At 48.9% G+C, this 19767-nt stretch overlaps 2 protein-coding genes across 2 annotated transcripts in view; both read left to right on the forward strand.

Moving 5' to 3' along the window:
- Window positions 1–10728: 10728 nt before the first annotated feature.
- Window positions 10729–13024, forward strand: ENOSF1 (enolase superfamily member 1; the record flags this gene model as incomplete). Its single annotated transcript, XM_064143948.1, is given in 5 exon segments — window positions 10729–10848; window positions 11211–12368; window positions 12370–12505; window positions 12508–12741; window positions 12744–13024. Coding segments are annotated over 5 exon segments (1929 nt in total), but the record flags the coding sequence as incomplete, so codon positions are not given.
- An 805-nt stretch (window positions 13025–13829) lies between these two features.
- The window catches only part of A2M (alpha-2-macroglobulin), a 37893-nt gene continuing 31955 nt past the window's right edge, over window positions 13830–19767 (forward strand). The window contains exons 1-4 of the mRNA XM_064143461.1: window positions 13830–14034; window positions 15705–15888; window positions 18487–18646; window positions 19503–19555. Of these exons, the coding sequence (XP_063999531.1) occupies window positions 13952–14034; window positions 15705–15888; window positions 18487–18646; window positions 19503–19555 (480 nt within the window). The 5' untranslated portion in view covers window positions 13830–13951. The remainder of the gene's footprint in view (window positions 14035–15704; window positions 15889–18486; window positions 18647–19502; window positions 19556–19767) is intronic.

Below are 19767 nucleotides of genomic sequence, written 5' to 3' on the forward strand. Positions count from 1 at the left end.
AAGAACTTCCTCCCAACAGCCAACATAAACCTCTGCTCATGCAACTTGAGGCCATTTCTTCTTGTCATATCATTAGTAATCGGGGAGAAGAGACCAGCTCCAGCCTCGCTACAACCTCCTTTTAGGTAGCTGTAGAGGGCAATAAGGTCCCCTCTCAGCCTCCTCTTCTTCAGACTAAACAAGCTCAGCTCCCTCAGCCGCTCCTCACAGGTCATGTTTGCCAGACCTCTCCCCAGCCTCATCGCCCTTCTCCCCACCTGCTCCAGCACCTCAGTGTCCCTCCTGTACTGTGCTGACCAAAACTGGACACAGTACTCGAGGTGTGGTTTCACGAGTGCTGAGTACAGAGGCATGAGCACCTCCCTCCTCCTGCTGGTCACACTATTTCTGATCCAGGCCAGGATGCTGTTGTCCTTCTTCACCACCTGGGCACACTGCTGGCTCATGTTTAGCCAGCTGTCCCCAGGTCCTTTTCCACCAGGCAGCTCTCCAGCCACTCCTGCCCCAGCCTGTAGGGCTGCTGGGGGTTGTTGTGGCCAAAGTGCATGACCCGGTAGGAGATCCATTCTCAGTCCACATCAGGTGAACTACTTAGAAGAGACTTCAGACATATTCCTGTCCCTAATCTTACCTTCCAGACCCTGACTTTCTGTGATTCTGTGATTCTTAGTTGTCCTATAAGGGCCAATAAATTTTTTGTCAGAAACAGATGCTGGGTCTTCATGTCTCTGAGGGTGGCATGGCTACACTGCTCCATTCTTGAGCACCAGATTTAATTTCCATTCCCTGGATCTCCATTATCTAGTGCCAGCAGGACTGTGAAAATGGACCCTACTTTTCACTGTCAGAAACATAAATAGACTTCTCCCAGTGGCAGCCTCCTCCTTTCCAACCCAATACTCTGAGTGGAAGAGAATAGGGCTAAGTGAGACTATGACTGTAAATCCAGCAGTAAGAATAAACCTCCTGTACTGCTCTAGACCAAAAGTATACACCCATGTCATTACTTCCTTCCATCGGAAGGGACAAGCTGCATGCCATGTTTCATAGGCCAACTTCAACAAACTGGCCAAGTAGCAGGACATCAGGAGTCAAAGCAGTACAATTAATTGTGTGTTATTATTGAAACAACCAAGTTGCTTCCCCCTCCACCTCTGCCATTTCTTATTGTGGATAGAAGAAGCAATGAACAAGTGCTTACTGTGGGGAGCTCCCAGTTGAGAGCAGAATTGCACAAAGAGCGTGATCAGTATGCCTGCTGTTACAGGCTGAGGGCCTGCCTGTACATGCCCAGGACATTTGCTGCATACCTGGGTGCACATGGCCCAGCTTTTATGAACAGTCTCTGCAGCACACACAGCAGTTGTAGCCTGCTCTGATCATCTGCCTCACTATGATAGAATTGCTTTGGTTGGAAAAGACCTTTAAGATCACTGAGTCCAAACATTATCTGATTTTACCAAGTCTGGTGCTAACCCATGACCTTCAGCACCACTTCTCTGCCTCTTGTTAAACACTTCCAGGGACGGGGATTCAACCACCTCCCTGGGGAGTCTCTTCCAGTGTTTGAGAAAGCTTTCAGTGACTATGTTTCTTCTAGTATCAAATCTAAAGCTCCCCTCATACAAATTGAGGCCATTCCTCTCATCCTATCATCAGGGAGAAGAGACCAACACCCACCTCACTCTAACCTCTTTTCAGGGAGTTGTAGAGAGCAAGAATGCCTCCTCTCAGTCTTTTTTTTCTCCAGGCTAAGCAACCCCAATTTGCTAAGCCTCTCCTCACAAGACCTGTTCTCCACACCAGCTTTTTGCTGGACCCACTCCAGCAGCAAATGTTTTTCTTGTAGTGAGTGCCCCAAATCTGAATCCAGCACTCAAGGTGTGTTTTACCAGAGCTGAGTGCAGGGGCACAATCACTTCCCTGTTCCTGTTGGCCATACTATTGATGATACAGGCCAGGATGCTGTTGGCCTTCTTGGCCACCTGGGCACATGCTGGCTCATGTCAGGGAACTGCCAACCAACCCCCCCCAGCTCTGTTATTCAGCCACTCTTCCCCAAGCCTGGAGTGATACACAGTATTTCCATGGGAATTTTCCATCAAGGAAGTCATAAGCCTTGGCAAACATCAGGTTAGTGATGGATGTTTTGAGGTGTGTGTTTGTTCTGGGAGAGACAGATGGGAGAAATGGACTGCCTGGAGAAGAGGAGGCTCAGGGGTGAGCTTATTACTGTCTACAACTACCTGAAGGGGCATTGTAGCCAGGTGGGGGTTGGCCTCTTCTCCCAGGCAACCAGCAATAGAACAAGGGGACACAGTCTCAAGTTGTGCCAGGGTAGGTATAGGCTGGATGTTAGGAAGAAGTTCTTCACAGAGAGAGTGATTTCCCATTGGAATGGGCTGCCCAGGGAGGTGGTGGAGGCACCGTCCCTGGGGGTGTTCAAGAAAAGACTGGATGAGGCACTCAGTGCCATGGTCTAGTTGACTGGATAGGGCTGGGTGATAGGTTGGACTGGATGGTCTTGGAGGTCTCTTCCAACCTGGTTGATTCTATGATTCTATGATTCCTGAATTTCATTAAGGAGAAGGTCAAAGTCCTGCAGTTGGAGAGGAGCAGCCCCATGCCCCTGTAAAACTAGAGGTGACCCGGATAGAAAGCAACTTTGCAGGAAAGGACCTGGGGGTCCTGTTGAACTTGGAGGACCCAGCAGTGTGCCCTCGCTGCAAAGGGCCAGTGAGGCAAATGGTAAGCTGGAATGCATTAGATACAGTATTGCCAGTTGGTCAAATAGGTCAGCACTGAAGAGGTTACACCTGGGCACCTGTATCCAGTTCTGGGCTCCTCAGTACAAAGAGACATGGACATACTGGAGAAAGTATGGCAAAGGGACACAAAGATGATGACAGAACTGTAACATCTGAAATAATGCTAAGAAAATCACCCAGACTAGACTCAGCCAAGCTGAAAATTAAAGAATGAAGCTTTATAAGTACAGCTGAGCACAATATCTAAGCAGATATTTACAATCTATTCAGCTATAGACAGACATAGACAAGTTAAAAAGTGATACAGAAACACAACAGCCCTCCCAGAAACCAGAGTCCTCAGCAGGGGCTCCCAATCACCCAATCACCCTTCCACCACCTTTCCACCCCTCTACCTTATCCCAGACTTTGTCTTAAGTTCAAGGTGAATTTGGAGAATCGGCCAGGGGGTTTAGGAAGAAGGATTAGTTACACAGACAGCAGGTTAGAGAGAGAAGTGCATGCAGCCAGAGCCAGGGAGAGCAACTCTGTTATCTGTATTTATGTTCTTGTTCTTATCCATCTCAGCAAGCCTATGAGTGCAGCAGCCATCACCACTGTTTCCTTTTCACAGCCTAACATCTAATTCTTCTCACCAAAATATGCCAGCTAGGCTCAAACTAGCACAGACAGCTTGGATGATTTATTCTAGAGAAGAAAAAGCTGAAATGAGATCTTAGGAAACAAGTATGGAGAAGAGGCAGAAATTAAGAGATAGTCAAGAGCTAGGCAGTGTGATAAATAGGAGCATGATTCGTGTTGGGAGGAAACAAAAAGCAGGAGGGGGGAGATGTGCCTCCCTAGGATGGAGAATTAGCATGGGAACTGGCGGAATTAGCGTGGGAACTGGCGGATGGGGGGGGGTGTTAGTTGTGCTTGCGCTGAATGGGGGTCAGAGTCAGGAGGACACACAGAAAAGATAACTCCTACGACCATCAGAGGTGATTGGATGATGCAGGCACACGAAGGATCTTTGGCACAGCAGGAATTTCAAGGACTCTTTTCCATACTTGATACCCATTCAAAAACTGAGTGTATAGATGGGAGAGGATGCCGTGTGCTCATTGCACGAGTTAGTAGAATGCAGACTCCATTCTTTCCCAGTGCTGCTTGCTTCCCTTTTAACAAATAATTATTATATTGTCTTTGGTATAGACTTCTGCTTAAGGTCATTTAGAATAGCAGCATGGCACATGGGCTGGAGCAGCTCTGCTGTGAGGACAGACTGAAAGAGTTGGGGCTGTTCAGTCTGCAGAAGAGGAGGCTTCCAGGTGACCTTCTTGTGGTCTTCCAGTATCTGAAGGGGGCCTAAAAAAAAACTGAGGAGGGACTTTTTATGCTCTCAGGGAGTGACAGGACTCGAGGGAATGGAGCAAAGCTGGAGATGGGGAGAGTCAGAGTGGCATGAGAAGGAAGTTGTTCAGCATGAGAGTGGTGAGAGGCTGGAATGGGTTGCCCAGGGAGGTGGTTGAGGCCCGATGCCTGGAGGTGTTTAAGGCCAGGCTGGCTGAGGCTGTGGGCAGCCTGCTCTAGGGTAGGGTGTCTCTGGCCATGGCAGGGGGGTTGGAACTAGATGATCCTTGTGGTCCCTTCCAGCCCTAACTGATTCTATGATTCCATGATTCTATGGTGGGGAAGGACCATGGAGAAACTAATTGACCCAAACTCAATGGAGGTTTCATCTGAAATTACTAGTTCAGAGGTTCACAAAGCCAGTGGAATGGGCTGCCCAGGGAGGTGGTGGAGTCACTGTCCCTGAAGGTGTTCAAGCAAAGCCTGGATGAGGCACTCAGTGCCGTTTTCTAATTGATTGGCCAGGGCTGGGTGCTAGGTTGGACTGGATGAGCTTGGAAGTCTATTCCAACCTGGATGCCTGTTCTGGTAAGCTCTCCAGGCAAATTCAGGGTGCAAAATGAGGCAGCAGCAGCCCCCATGGTACCTCCTTATCTCTTTTATCAATATCCACCCTAAGACTAATGGGACACTGGACATAGATTAGCCAGTTCGAATGGCACTTTGCCAGGCCTCACCATATTAGGTGAAGCCAGGGCTTTCACCCTCCTCTCCCATGGCTGCCTCCCCCAGAACAGAAGCAGGGGGATCAGGGGAACATGCCTGGGCAAGCCAAGATGGATAAACCTGTGTTTGCCCCATCAAGCCTACCACCACACTGAGAGAAATCCAGTAGAGAGGATACTAAAACACACCCTCCTCCTGGATTTCTTGAGGTGCTTAAAGTTAGATGTTAAAAATGTAGCTAGAAAGTTCTCTAAAGCTGTTAGCCTTCTAAGTTGTACTCACAGCAGGCGGAAATGGCAAGAGGGACCAGGAAACCTCATTGCCACTGTCTTGTCATGCGAGCTGAATGTCATGGTCCATGCAGAGACCCTTGAAGTCAGGCTGCAGGGACCCACACTACTCTTGGGAATGGGATGGCAGACAAGTAGCTTGAGGACAGATTTTAAAAGTCAATTCGTTATCTGTGCATGGTCACTAATATCTACTGGGATTCTCAGGCCTTTAAAGACTCGCCCACCCTGCAACTGAATGAAAACATTTCTCTTCATTTTTTGGCTACACAGCACATTTTTGATGACGGTCCTAATGATCTGGCTAGCTTTTGAGCCATGTGAACTGGTTGTCTACTTGCCAGAAAGGGTAGCCCTAGCTTCCTCTGCTGGATGCTGCTCTGAACCTCTTCCCTGCAATGTTTGTGTTCAGTCTGCCTTCTAACCTGTTTGAAGCAGTGTAAGGTGTTATCTTCTAAAAGGCTTTGGCCACCCCATGTACAAATCCTCTTCTTTGTGGCTATGACAGATCCTCCTGGGTTATATTTCTGATGGGCAGACTCCCAGTTTGGGCCAAGAGCACACCTGATTCTGGAGAATGGAATCAACTCTTACCCTTCTGCAGGAGTGAGAATGAGGATACTGCACATTGATTGGAAGCTTTAAAGAGAAATTCTATTTACAAGAGCATATGTACAAAAGGCAACCAGGTAAAATAAGTATAAGACTCACTGATGTCATTTACCTAGACCTGAGCAAGGCCTTTGACACTGTCCTGTGCCACATCCTGGTCTCCAAGATGGTGACACATGGGTTTGGTGGGTGGAGCACTGGATGGGTAAAGTGCTGGCTTGATAGACGCACCCAAAGAGTGGCTGTCAATAGCTCCATGGCTGAGTGGAGGCCAGTGACAAGTGGAGTCCCTCAGGGATCAGTCCTGACACCAGCCTTGTTCTACATCTTTGTGGGTGCCATGGACAGAGGCACTGAGTGCACCCTCAGCAAGTCTGCCGATGACACCAAGTTGTGTGGTGCAGCAGACAGGCTGGAGGGCAGGGATCCATCCAGAGGGACCTGAACAGTCTGAAGAGGTGGGCACAAGCCAAGATCATGAAGTTCAACAAGACCAAGTGCAAGGTCCTGCATCTGGGTCGAGGCAATGCCAAGCACAAATCCAGGCTGGGCAGTGAGTGGCTGGAGAGCAGCCCTGAGGAGGGGGACTTGGGGGTGCTGCTGGACCAGAAACTCAACACGAGCCAGCAATGTGCACTTGCAGCCTGGAGGGCCAACCAGAGCCTGAGCTGCAGCAGGAGAAGTGTAGCCAGCAGGGCAAGGGAGGTGATTTCCCCCTCTACTCCACTCTGCTGAGACCCCAACTGGAGTACTGCATCCAGTTCTGGAGCCTCTATTACAAGAGGGATGTGGAGATGCTGGAGTGTGTCCAGAGCAGTGCCACGAGGATGCTCAGAGGGCTGGAGCAGCTCTGCTGTGAGGACAGACTGAAAGAGTTGGGGCTGTTCAGTGTGCAGAAGAGGAGGCTCCCAGGTGAGCTTCTTGTGGCCTTCCAGGATCTGAAGGGGGCCTACAAAAGAGCTGGGGAGGGACTTCTTAGGATATCAGGGAGTGACAGGACTAGGAGGAGCGGAGCAAAGCTGGAGATGGGGAGAGTCAGAGTGGCCGTGAGGAGGAAGTTGTTGAGCATGAGAGTGGTGAGAGGCTGGAATGGGTTGCCCAGGGAGGTGGTTGAGGCTAAATCCCTGGAGGTGTTTAAGGCCAGGCTGCTCTAGGGTAGGGTGTCCCCGGCCATGGCAGGGGTGCTGGAACTGGATGATCCTTGTGGTTGCCCCCAACCCTGACTGATTCTATGACTTGGCCCAAAATGGCCTTCTAGAATCCTCCACTCCTTCCACCCTCAGTCAGCTTAAGGATAGGCCTAAACCACCCCCCCAAAGCTGGGCCTATAAGGCCTCAGCGGGTCTGTTCCCTGCCTGCCAGCTCCCCCATAAACCATGAGATAAGAGCACATCTTGCTCAGAGACGTGGAAGCAAGAAAGGGAAGAGAAGGGGGAGAGATCAAGTCAGGCATCTTTTAAGCTGTGACACCAGAAAAGAATAGAATAACAATATTACAATATCCTTGGACAAGCAGGTCCATTCCCCTGGATGGGCCTCTGCCCCTATGGTTTTGTTTAAGGAGGACCTGGGAGCCCTCAAACTACCACAGGCAGGCAGAGCAAACTTTAGGCATTACATGGAGAAGGAAGAGCACAAGACTGGGCTGTCTTTTGTGCCGTCCCCAAGGTAGGAATTGGGGTTGTTTAGCATGGAGCAAAGGGAGGCTGGGGAAAAGCCTTCTGTCTCTCTACAACTGCCTGAAAAGAGGTGGGAGTCAGGTGGGTATCACAGTATCACAGTATCACAGTATTATTAGGATTGGAAGAGACCTCACAGATCATCAAGTCCAGCCCTTTACCACAGAGCTCAAGGCCAGACCATATCACCAAGTGCCATGTCCAATCCTGCCTTGAACAGCTCCAGGGACGGCGACTCCACCACCTCCCCGGGCAGCCCATTCCAGTGTCCAATGACTCTCTCAGTGAAGAACTTTCTCCTCACCTCGAGCCTAAATGTCCCCTGGCGCAGCCTGAGGCTGTGTCCTCTTGTTCTGGTGCTGGCCACCTGAGAGAAGAGGGCAACCTCCTCCTGGCCACAACCACCCCTCAGGTGTTGGCCTATTCTCCTGTTCAACAAGCACTAGGATGGGAGGAAAATTATTGTGTGATTCTCTAAGATGCACTACTGTCCTCTCCTTTTCCAAGGAGGTAATTTCAGGGCAGAATGAGGCCTGTAATGAAAGTTTGTTATCTCATTGCACTTGAATGTCTTAACTCCAAAGTCCCTGACCTTACTGAACTTCAGATGGTAGTTGTAGGAGAGAGCAAGGGCAGCCAGATCATCATTTTATCCAGCACCCTTTTTAATCTCTAAATTATACTCTAACACAGAGTTTAGGTTTGCAGTTTAGTTTCACATTTAGGTTAAGGCTATAAATATGAGAGCTATTCTACTGCCACTTCTAATAGCAGTCATTGCAGCTATTGATCTTGCTGCTGCTGCTGCTGGCCAAGGTAAAGACAATGGCTGAAAAGCAATTTCCTTCTGTGATACATCACCTGTCACAGTGCTTTACATGGGTTTTCACATAACGAAACTATGAATGACTCCATCAAACAGCCATGTCTTGATCTAGATGTACCAATAACTTGACCTGGAACGAGAACTAGTACAGGGAAAGCAAGATTCAGGCCACGTTCGTTCTGCTGTGTGAGCGTAGCTGCTGCTTCGGGGAACTGGTTAATGTGTTACGTGCTGTTAATGGGTTGAACTTTTGGCAGCTTCCCATCATGTCACTGTCCCTGTTTCTGTCAGGGTGAAGGTCAAATTTCCTTTGACAATTCATTTGTCTAGGCATTCTCTGGCCTCATTTCCTGGTATTAGCCCTGGTGAGACTGGAAATGGACAGCACAAGAGAATGGGGTGAATGGAGGGTAAGGTTTTCAGTTCGCAATCCCTGTTCTCAGATCCTGCCCGTAAGTGGTGGTTAGGAACACCTGCTCTTGTCTCCCAAACCTTCGGCCCATCTCCTGCTCCCAGTTCGAAAGAAATCAGCCTGCTCCTACTCCTCCTATTTGGACTTTCTGGGCCTCCTTGGGAGCTGTCTGTGGGCAGAAGAACCCCAGGGGAAGGGCAGGACCGGTGAGAGCTGTCCTCAGCACACCTGCTCACAATGTGATATAGCTGGGGGATGTTGCCAGGGGACCGCGCGGAATTTAAACAGCCCAATAGCTCAAGCCTCTCATTCCAAGGCGAGGTCAGCAGAGGGAGAGCCAACAGCCTGCTCACTGCAATGAGGAGAGCAGCGCCTGAGAGGTGGGGAAAAAAAACAACAAAACCCCAAAAACCTTCACTACCCACACAACCCAAAGCCTAACCTGCTCGCCTATAACCACATCACCACAGTAGGTAAGCATAATGGTCTCCACCTGACAGAATAAAGCTAGGCTTCTGGTGCCAGCTAAGATGGAAATGAGAACACAGACAGAGGCTGAAACGAAACAGGCTAAGACGCAGACCACAGGCTGCAGTGAATGCCTCAGTCTCTCCTCTGTACCAGGGAATTGTATACACTGTGAACAAGTATATTTCCTACTCAGAAGTGCAGCGCAGCTGGAGGATGAAGTTGAAAGATTGGAGGATGAAGTTGAAAGATTGAAGGATGAAGTTCATAGGCTTAGAAACATCAGACAAATGGAAGAGACAGGTGGTACCAGACTCTGGCAGCCCGATGGAGAGATAGGATTACCCGTTATCAGCCACTGAGGGTCAAGTACCCCCTGTATCCACCCCCTGTCAGATTGAAGCCAGTAACTTAAAGGAAAAGAGGGAGGGAAGGCAACTCCATGGTCAAGACAGTAAAGAACTCCTGCCTTGTCCATCTCCCCCCCCCCTCCGAACTCTGCCTACCAAATCAATGAGGGGCTGTGGCAACAAATTCCCACCCGCCATGGTGGGAGTGTTGCTTCAGTTATTAACAGTGCTCCCCAGATGCCTTTGCAGAACAGGTTTGATGTCCTGCAGGTACAACTGGCTAGAGAGGAAGTGAACCGTGGCTTGGAGGAATTCTCAAAATTAAAGCAGCCTAAGCCTTTCATACAAACATCTTGCATCAAAAAAAAAAAGAGAAGAGTTATTGTCATAGGAGACTCCTTTTTGAAGGGTGCAGAAGGCCCAATATGCAGACCCGACCCACTCCAAAGGGAGGTCTGCTGTCTACCAGGGGCCCAGGTCAAGGATGTAATAAGAAGGTTTCCCTCCCTGGTACGGCCCATGGATTACTACCCATTGCTAACCTTCCAGAGAGGCTATGATGACCTTGGAAGAAAACAATTCAAGGATATAAAGAGAGACTTCAGGGCCTTGGGTCAAGTGGTCAAGGGACTGGGAGCCCAGATAATATTCTCTATCCTCCCTGTTGAAGGGGAGAGAGAGAGGAGGACTCACATGCTCAACACTTGGCTTCAAGACTGGTGCCTCCTGCAGGATTTTGGCTTCTTTGACCATGGGTCCCCCCACATGACACCAGGTCTGCTGGCAGCAGATGGGGTGCAGCTCTCTGCAAGTGGAAGGAGGTTTATATCGCAGGGGTTGGCTGGGATCATTAATCATGCTTTAAACTAGGTTGGAAGTGGGGGAGGGTGGAAGCCAGGCTTACTACAAGCCAAGCCTGAGACAATTGTGGGGCCATGTGGCAGCTCCACTGGCAGCTCCACTGGTGGTTCGGGGGAGGTAGGTAACAGTGAGTTGTGTTCTGGAGAAGAGGCAAGATATGGCATATCAGGGAGGGAAGCTAACAGGAGCCTTCAGCCTGTTATGCTGCAGCACACTGGAGACACACAAGAACTCTTTAAATCTTGCAGAGATGGACCACGGGGATCAAGCAATGAGGAATCAGCACATGCAGAGCTTACTGCTAGGTTGGGGGCATGGAAGGGGCTGGGAATGGTGAGACAGCAAGAGTGGAAGCTATTGGACTAACTCCCTCCCTGAAATGCTTATACACCAATGCATGGAAAATGGGGAGTAAGCAGGAGGAGCTGGAGATCTGTGTTAGGATGAATGACTGTGATATAATTGCCATCACTGAAACATGGTGGGACAGCTCCCACGACTGGGATGTTGTCATGGATGGCTCTGTACTGTTCAGGAAGGATAGATCATCAAGACGAGGTGGGGGAGTTGCCCTCTATGTCTGAGAACAACTGAAATGTGCTGAGTTCTGCCCAAGGCAGGAGGCAGAACAGGTTGCAAGCTTGTGGGTAAGAATTAGGGGATGTGGAAAAGGAGATGAAATTGTTGTAGGGGTCTACTATGGACCACCAGACCAAGAGAAAGATGTTGATGATGCCTTCTACAGACAGCTGGAGGTAGCCTCTAGAGCTATCTCCTTGCTACTCATAGGAGACTTCAATCACCCTGGGATTGAAGAAGATCACACAGCCAGGCACAGACAGTCCAAAAGCTCTTGCAGTGTATCAACGATAACTTCTTGATGCAGGTAGTGGAGGAGCCAACAAGGAGAGGTGCACTGCTGCATCTTGTATTAACTAATGAAGAGGGACTGGTTGAGGACATTAAGCTCGGGAACAGCCTTGGGGACAGTGATCATGACATGGTGGAGTTTAGTATTCTAAAGGGTAGAATCAGTGCAACAAGTAGAATTGCAACCCTGGACTTCTGCAGAGCTAACTTTGTGCTCTTCAGGGACATGCTTGCAGAAATCCCATGGGCTAAGGCTCTGGAGGGTAAAGGAGCCCAAGAAAGTTGGCTAATTTTTGAAGATCATTTCCTCCAAGCCCAAGCCAGGTGTGTTCCCCTGAGTGAAAAATCAGGTAGACCTGCTAGGAGACCTGCATGGCTGAGCAAGGAACTCCTGAAGGAAATCTCAGGGAAGAAGGAATCTTACAATTCATGGAAGAAGGGATTGGTCACTTGGGAGAACTATAGAGGAGTAGTCAGGGTTTGTAGAAAAGCAACAAGGAAGGCCAAAGCCCTCTTGGAACAGAAGCTGGCAAAGTAAGTAAAACAGAACAAGAAGGACTTCTTCAAATACATCAGCAGAAAAAGGAAGCACAGGGAAGGTGTGGGGGCACTGCTGAACGAGGAGGCAGCCTTGATAACTGAGAATGCAGAGAAGGCAGAGTTGCTGAATGCCTTCTTTGCTTCAGTCTTTACACCTAAGGCTGAACTCCCCTATGTACTCTAGACCCTGGATGAAGGAGAAGAAGCCAGGAGGAGGGAATGCTCCCCACTGATCAGTGCAGACTGTGTTAGGGAACACTTACACAAATTGAACATTAACAAGTCCATGTGCCCTGATGAGATGCACCCAAGGGTGCTGAGAGAACTGGCTGGTATTATTGCTCTGCCACTCTCCATCATCTTTGCCAAATCGTGGCAGACAGGAGAGGTGCCTGAGGACTGGAGGAGAGCCAATGGCACTCCAGTCTTCAAAAAGGGCAAGAAAGAGGTTCCAGGAAACTATAGACCAGTCAGCCTCACCTCCATCCCTGGAAAAATGATGAAGCAGCTCCTGTTGGAGGGCATCTCAAGGCACTTGGAAGAGAAGACGGATATCAGGAGTAGTCAGCATGGATTTACCAAGGGGAAGTCATGCTTGACTAACTTGATAGCATTCTATGATGCCATAACTGTTGAAGGTAGATTCAGGGAAACCAGTGGATGTAGTCTACCTTGACCTTAGCAAGGCCTTTGACACCATCCCCCATGACATTTTAGTGAGCAAGATGAGGAAGTGTGGGATGGAAGAGCACACAGTGAGGTGGGTTAGGAACTGTTGCAAGACAGAGTTCAAAGGGTGGTGATCAATGGTGCCAGGTCCAGCTGGGGAGCTGTGACTAGTGGTGTCCCCCAGGGATCAGTGCTGGGGCCAGTCCTGTTCAACATCTTCATCAATGACATTGAGGATGGCACAGAATGTCTGCTCAGCAAGTTTGCTGATGACACCAAGCTGGGAGGCTTGGCTGATCCAGCTGAAGGATGTGTGGCCATGCAGAGAGACCTGGACAGACTGAGAGCTGGGCACAGAGGAACCAGATGAAGTACAACAAGGACAAGTGCAGAGTCCTGCATCTGGGGAGGAATAACAAACTGCACCAGTACAGGCTGGGAGGTGATCTGCTGGAAATCAGCCCTGTGGAGCGGGACCTGGGAGCGCTGGTGGCAAACAAGTTACCCATGGCACAGCAATGTGCCCTTGTGGCCAAGAAGGCCAATGGCATCCTGGGGTGCATTAGGAAGAGTGTGTCCAGTAGATCAAGGGAGGTTCTCCTCCCCCTCTACACTGCCCTGCTGAGACCTCATGTTGAATACTGTGTTCAGATTTGGGCTCCCCAGTTTAAGAGGGACAGGGATCTGCTGGAGAGGGCCCAGCAGAGGGCTACGAGGATGATTAGGGGACTGGAGCACTGCCTGATGAGGAGAGTCTGAGGGACCTGGGGCTATTTAGTCTGGAGAAAAGAATACTGAGAGGGGATTTGATAAATGTTTGTAAGTATCTGAGGGCTGGCCAGGAGAGGGGGGGACAGGCTCTGCTCACTGCTCCCTGGGATAGGACAAGGAGGTGTAAACTGCAGCACAGGAGGTTCCGCCTGAGCACAAGGGGGAACTTCTGTACTGCAAGGGTCCCAGAGCACTGGCACAGGCTGCCCAGGGAGCTTGTGGAGTCTCCTTCCCTGGAGCCTTTCAAGGCCTGTCTGGATGTGTTCCTCTGTGACCTGTGTTAGATTGTGTGGCCCTGCTCTGGCAGGGGGGGTGGACTCGATGATCTCCTTGGGTCCCTTCCAACCCCTAATATCCTGTGAGCCTGTGGTGCTGTGATCCAGCGGCCTCAATGTCCAGCACTTCATAGAAGGAGCCCTATGGGAAGTGGAAGCCTTCTTTGCTTCTCTTCTTTAGCTGCCTCTCTTCTTTAGCTGCCACCTTTTGTCGTCCATTTTCTGCTGCCCTGCCCCAAAAGCCAGGCAGCTCCAGCCTGCTGGGCGCACTCCCCTCCCTCTCCCTGCCAGCCCCTGGCCTCCTGCCCAGAATCAGAGCTGCTAGTTCCAGCTCCTCCTCACTGCCTCTCCCGGTTTCCGGATCGGCCCTGGCCCGTAGCCCTTATCTCCTCCAGCCTCTGTTTGCAGAGGAGACTATAAAGGGGTTGACTCGGAGAGCGAAACAGGAGTACAACGGACCAAGTTTGGTGTCCGCTTGGCTCATCACGTCCTGGTCTGCACCATGGTGAAGCTGCTCATCCAAACAAACACCTTTCTCCTTCTCCTCTTCTGCCTTCCTGGAGACACCTCACCCACCACAGAGCCGTAAGCTATGCGAGGGGGTGTCTGGGCAGGCAGGAGACCCGGGTTGTGTTCCTCTGCCTGTTGCTTTGTTTCTTTGTCTGCTGCCTACTTTCTTTTACCCAGAAACAAAACCACCGTGCCTACATAAAGTGTGTTCTGCGAGCAGCAGCTCCAGAGCCCCAGGGGGACCCAAAACAGCTCATAAAACTGAAATAACAGTAAAACTTCAGCAAAAAGAGTATGGAAAAGAAAAAAGAGGGAAAGGTCTGTGAGAATACCTTTGCTGCTTCAGTGAACTGACAGGATGTCAACAAAGTTTTTCTGTGTAAATTGATTTTCCTTTGAAAGACATTTTTTAATGACTGTTCACACATTCAGTTCTTGTTAGAGAAAGAGACAAACTTGTTAACAAAAGCCAGTGAAAGGTGTCATTTTGGGTTGACTGCTCTGCTTGCCAGCTTCAAATGCCCAGGAGATGGGACTGGGTTTTAAATTCTTAAAGAGAGAAAAGAAGATCAGGAACAGATAACAGATCTGGCATGAACAGAAACGTTTTCATTTCTTGATTCACATTTTTCAGCTCAGCCTATGGAAGGAAAATTCCCTTCTTACCCAGGAGTATGTGGCACTGTAAGATCTTTAAGGTTTTTTCCAACCAAAACACTCCTACAAGTCTATGATGCTGTGCCTGTGACTGTTAAGCTCTGTGAGGGTATTTTGTGCTGCGTTACTTTTTTGCCTCCTTTTGCCCTCTTTGTATGTGAAGAGAGTGTGTGTTGTGTGCATGTATGTACATGTATGGTAGGAGTCCTGACATCTCCTCTGGCTTTTCTTTGGCAATGTCTTTTCCTTCCCAGCCCAACAACCCTGTGGTGCAGCACTTTGGTCTAAATGCAGAGTAAGCAGATAGCAGGGCCAGATTTTTCTCCCTTCAAGCGAACTGATGAACATGAAATCGTTAGAGCCTCTGCTACCACTAAAAGGTGATGCCATTCCTTACTTGCTGAGCTGTTAAGGGCTCTTATCGCAGGTGCTTGCTGCTCCAGGGGTGCCAGCCCTCACCCACCCAAAAGAAAGCCCTGTTGGCATTAGGCAGATCAGGTTTAGTTCTCAGATGCAGTTGCTGGGCACCTGGGACACCACTAGCAAGCCGCTTCATTTGGATTAACACTGCGTAGGGATGAGCAGAGTCCCCATACTTGGGCTGAGACTGAGGGGCTTGCTTCCCTGAAAACCTGAAATGATCTCCAGTGGTTTTGCTGAAGATCTGGCACCACGGTGTGGCAGTTACGGGTTTCTGCGAGGAGTGAGAGTAGTGCTACAGTTGGTTTGCAGCATGCGTTCACTGGGTGCCAGCACTTGTATGGCTCCTGAATCCTACCCTGTTTTCAGAGTCTAGCAAAGGTGACAACCGACTTTTCTTCACTGGCATTATTCAGAGCCACAGGAAGACGTGCTACTGTTGTGCCAGAACCTAGAAAAAGATCCAAACATTTGCTCTGAGGATTTCCTGTGGTATTTTACTTTTGAGACGGGCCCTTCTGCTTTCCCCTGCTGTTACTGACATCCTGGAAATCTTGTTACACTTCTGTACAGTGAAGGCTGTGATCAAACTGGTTTGTTTGTTCTTTCTTTACAGCTCCTGTTACCTGTGCTTGCTCCTCTGACCTGTTCCTCTTCCTTGTCCCTAGGCAGTACATGGTGCTGCTGCCCTTTGTGATACACACCGATTCCCCTGAGAAGCTCTGTGTTCAGCTGACCCACCTGAACGAGTCTGTGACGCTGAGTGCCACCCTCGAGTACCAAGGGGAAAACAGGAGCTTGATTGATGATGTTGTGTCAGAGAAGGACGTGTTCACCTGCATCCCTTTCTCTGTGAGTATCTCATCATTCCAGGCTGATCGCTTGTACCAGGGATAAACTGTAAGGTTGCTCAGTAGTAATGACCAGAGTAACACTGTGTAGGTATTAATTTCCCTTTTGGCCAAAAGTATGTTCATGTCCACCTTCCACACCTTCTCACTGCTGAGATCTCTTTAATGTGCTACCTAAATGAGAAAGACCGAATCCTAGAAGCCCAGTGTCTCTCTAGAACAGGAGGAGGAGAGGCCAGGGAGAAAGATGTGAGTTTAGCATTGATGCTTTTGATGGCTGTTCAGTGAATGGCTTCTCCAAATGGCTCTCCACATCATCCTTCAACAGCCACAGTCACCTGAGTGCCTTAAAACTGGGGTAGAGCTTCTGGACTTTGCCTACTCTTTGCCTTGTAGTATACTTTAGTAGTATACTGTAGTAGTAGAATTAACACAGGACTATATAGCTGTGATTGCCTCTGGAAAAGAGAGTGAACGAGAAAATTCATGTAGCTGGTAGTCCCTGAAACTAAAACAAGTCACAGGAAATTATGAAAGTTGATTGTCTAGCCCAGAGCATAGATTATGTCCTTGGCCTGAAGTCTGAAGAAATGGTGTTCAAGACACTGATAGGCATCAATGTTTCAGTTAGAATCATAGAATTGTTTTGGTTGGAAAAGAACTTATTGAGCTGAACTGTTACCTAACTCTACCAAGGCTGGTGCTAAACCATGTCCCTCAGCATCACATCTCTGCATCTGTTAAACACTTCAATGGATGAGGATTCAGCCACCTCCCCAGGGAGCCTGTTTCAGAGTTTAAGAATGCTTTCAGTGAAAAAGTTTCTTTGAATATCCAACCTAAAACTCCTATGGTGCAACTTGAAGCCATTTGCTCTTGTCCTGTCACTTCTTACTAGGGAGTAAACCCACCTTGCTACAACCTCCTTTCAGGGAGTTGTAGAGAGTGAGAGGTATCTCCTCAGCCTCCTGTTCATCTGAAAACACAGGGGGACAGTCTCAAGTTGTGCCAGGGTAGGTATAGGCTGGATATTAGGAAGAAGTTCTTCACAGAGAGAGTGATTTCCCATTGGAATGGGCTGCCCAGGGAGGTGGTGGAGGCACCGTCCCTGGGGGTCTTCAAGAAAAGACTGGATGAGGCACTTAGTGCCATGGTCTAGTTGATTGGTTAGGTCTGGGTGATAGGTTGGACTAGATGATCTTGGAGGTCTCTTCCAACCTGGCTGATTCTATGATTCTATGATTTCCTCAGCCATTGCTCAGAAGACCTGTTCTTAAGACCTCTCACCAGCTTCATTGCCCCTCTCTGGGCACACTCCAGCACCTCAGTGTCTTTCTTGTAGTGAGTGCCCCAAAACTGAACCCAGTACCAAAGGTGTGGCCCCACCAGTACTGAGTCCAGGAGGACAATCACTTCCCTCGTCCTGTTGGTCACACTGTTCCTGATATAGGCCAGGATGCTGTTGGCTTTCCTGGCCACCTGGCACACTGTTGGCTCATTTTCAGCCAGCTGTTGATATGAGATTCATAAGACATAGGTTGAAGAGGTTTGTTTTGCTTGGAGAGAGATTTATAGAGATCTAGCATATCTAGTATGGAAAAAGAAATGTTCTGCAAGAACTGGGTGCTGGTGGTTGAGAAGCACAACAGGACCCAGCAGTGTGCACTTGCAGCCAGGAGGGCCAACCAGAGCCTGAGCTGCAGCAGGAGAAGTGTGGCCAGCAGGGACAGGGAGGTGATTCTCCCCCTCTACACTGCTCTGCTGAGACCCCACCTACAGCACTGCATCCAGTTCTGGAGCCTCCATTACAAGAGGGATGTGGAGATGCTGGAGTGTGTCCAGAGAAGGGCCACGAGGATGCTCAGAGGGCTGGAGCAGCTCTGCTGTGAGGACAGACTGAAAGAGTTGGGGCTGTTCAGTGTGCAGAAGAGGAGGCTCCCAGGTGAGCTTCTTGTGGCCTTCCAGGATCTGAAGGGGGCCTACAAAAGAGCTGGGGAGGGACTTCTTAGGATATCAGGGAGTGACAGGACTAGGAGGAGCGGAGCAAAGCTGGAGGTGGGGAGAGTCAGAGTGGCCGTGAGGAGGAAGTTGTTGAGCATGAGAGTGGTGAGAGGCTGGAATGGGTTGCCCAGGGAGGTGGTTGAGGCCAGGCTGGATGAGGCTGTGGGCAGCCTGCTCTGGCGTAGGGTGTCCCTGGGCATGGCAGGGGGGTTGGAACTGGATGATCCTTGTGGTCCCTTCCAACCTGACTGATTCTGTGATTGTATGACTTGGGACATTATCTTCAAGAAAAGTGGGATTATTCCATTGGCTCTGTGAACATCAAAATGAAAAAGGACAGAAAGGTTTTGTTCAGGACAGCAAGAATTTCTTAAATCTGGGTGTCAGGGCTGTGAGTTCCTTTGCATGCTCACTGTACACCAATAATAACAAGTAAGAAGATAGATCAAAACAGATGAGTTTCTTGTTCTTGATTACAGTTTCACCTCTATGTTGGATTCATCTGGGTTAGATTAGATTTCTTACTTTGTGAAGGCCATTGCAGTTCAGGAAGCCTTTAAATTTGTTGGGTAACATTAGCTGCCTTCTTACTCTTCAGCTTCCAAAATCAAGTAGCCTGTCACCAAACACATTTGTCACCGTGATGGTGAAAGGAGCAACACTGCAGTTCAGGAGCCGCAAGTCAGTGGTGGTCAAGAATTCCGAGAGCTTGGTCTTCATTCAGACAGACAAACCCATCTACAAGCCTGGACAGACAGGTACTAGGGAAGGGGTGGAGATCTGTGTTTGAAGCAAAAATTTGTCCTTAAACTGTTGGACTGCACTGGCCAGATGCTGGCTGCTTGTAGTGGGGGTCAGAACCACAACCTCAGAGTGGAGGATTATGTTTTTAATGCTTCACATGGGAAGAGTTTGGGAAACCTTAAAATTCACATATGTGTCTGGAGCATCTGCACACAGTTCCTCTGGCACTGGGTGTCTGTTGTTGTGGCCCACATTAAAATCAGAGAAAGACTGGATATTTACCCTTTAGAGAACAGGGCCAAAATTCGCACTAAGTCATGAAACAGCTTTCAAAGCAGCAGCTGATTTTGCCCAGTGAAGACAGAGAGAACTATATAAGCCATTTATTTCTTCTGGGCCATTGATCTCCTAAATTTGGCGTGCATAGAATTGAATGCCCTAAAAGAGGCATTGAATTCTCTACCCAGCCAGAGCCAACAGAAACTTACAGCCAAGTGCTGAAATAATTGGCTTGCATTCCTCCTTCCTAAGAAGCCAGTCTAGTTATAACAAAATTAGAAGACTCATGTGAATTCCAATGTAAAAAATTATCCTTGTAAAGTAAACAAGGACAACTTAAATTTAACTTTGGTCCCAAGTGATGAGATTCATAATCAGGAAGATGCTCACATTGCCACAGATTTGCTCTTAACTTTTCCATCTAATTTCTTACATGGGTAACCTTATAGCATAATTTAGCTTTCCAGTGAATGGAATTTGCAGAAGAGAACAGCTCTGTTCTCTGTTGTATCATTTGTTTGTTGCAACTCATATTTTCTGCTTGGTGACTGCACTGTGGAACCAACCTCACTGTCTGCCCTTCTCCATCAGTGCTGTTCAGAATCGTTTCTCTGGATAAATACTTCCGCCCCTTGAATGAGGTGGTAAGTATGATACTTCCTTTTCACTAGTTGACCCTAAACTATCTATGAGGGAAAAGGAAGGGAAGAAATGGCTTTTGGAGAGAGCTCTCAGTGCAGCGAGATCATTGTGCAGTCCTTGGGTTACCTCAGATCTTGTTAACAGGGTCTGTTCTTCAGATTTCTGCATAAAGCTGCCTTCTGCATTCTTGGAAAGAAAACTGCACGTGCTAGTG

Source organism: Pogoniulus pusillus, chromosome 5 (genome assembly GCF_015220805.1).
Source record: "Pogoniulus pusillus isolate bPogPus1 chromosome 5, bPogPus1.pri, whole genome shotgun sequence".
NCBI classification, from domain to species: domain Eukaryota; kingdom Metazoa; phylum Chordata; class Aves; order Piciformes; family Lybiidae; genus Pogoniulus; species Pogoniulus pusillus.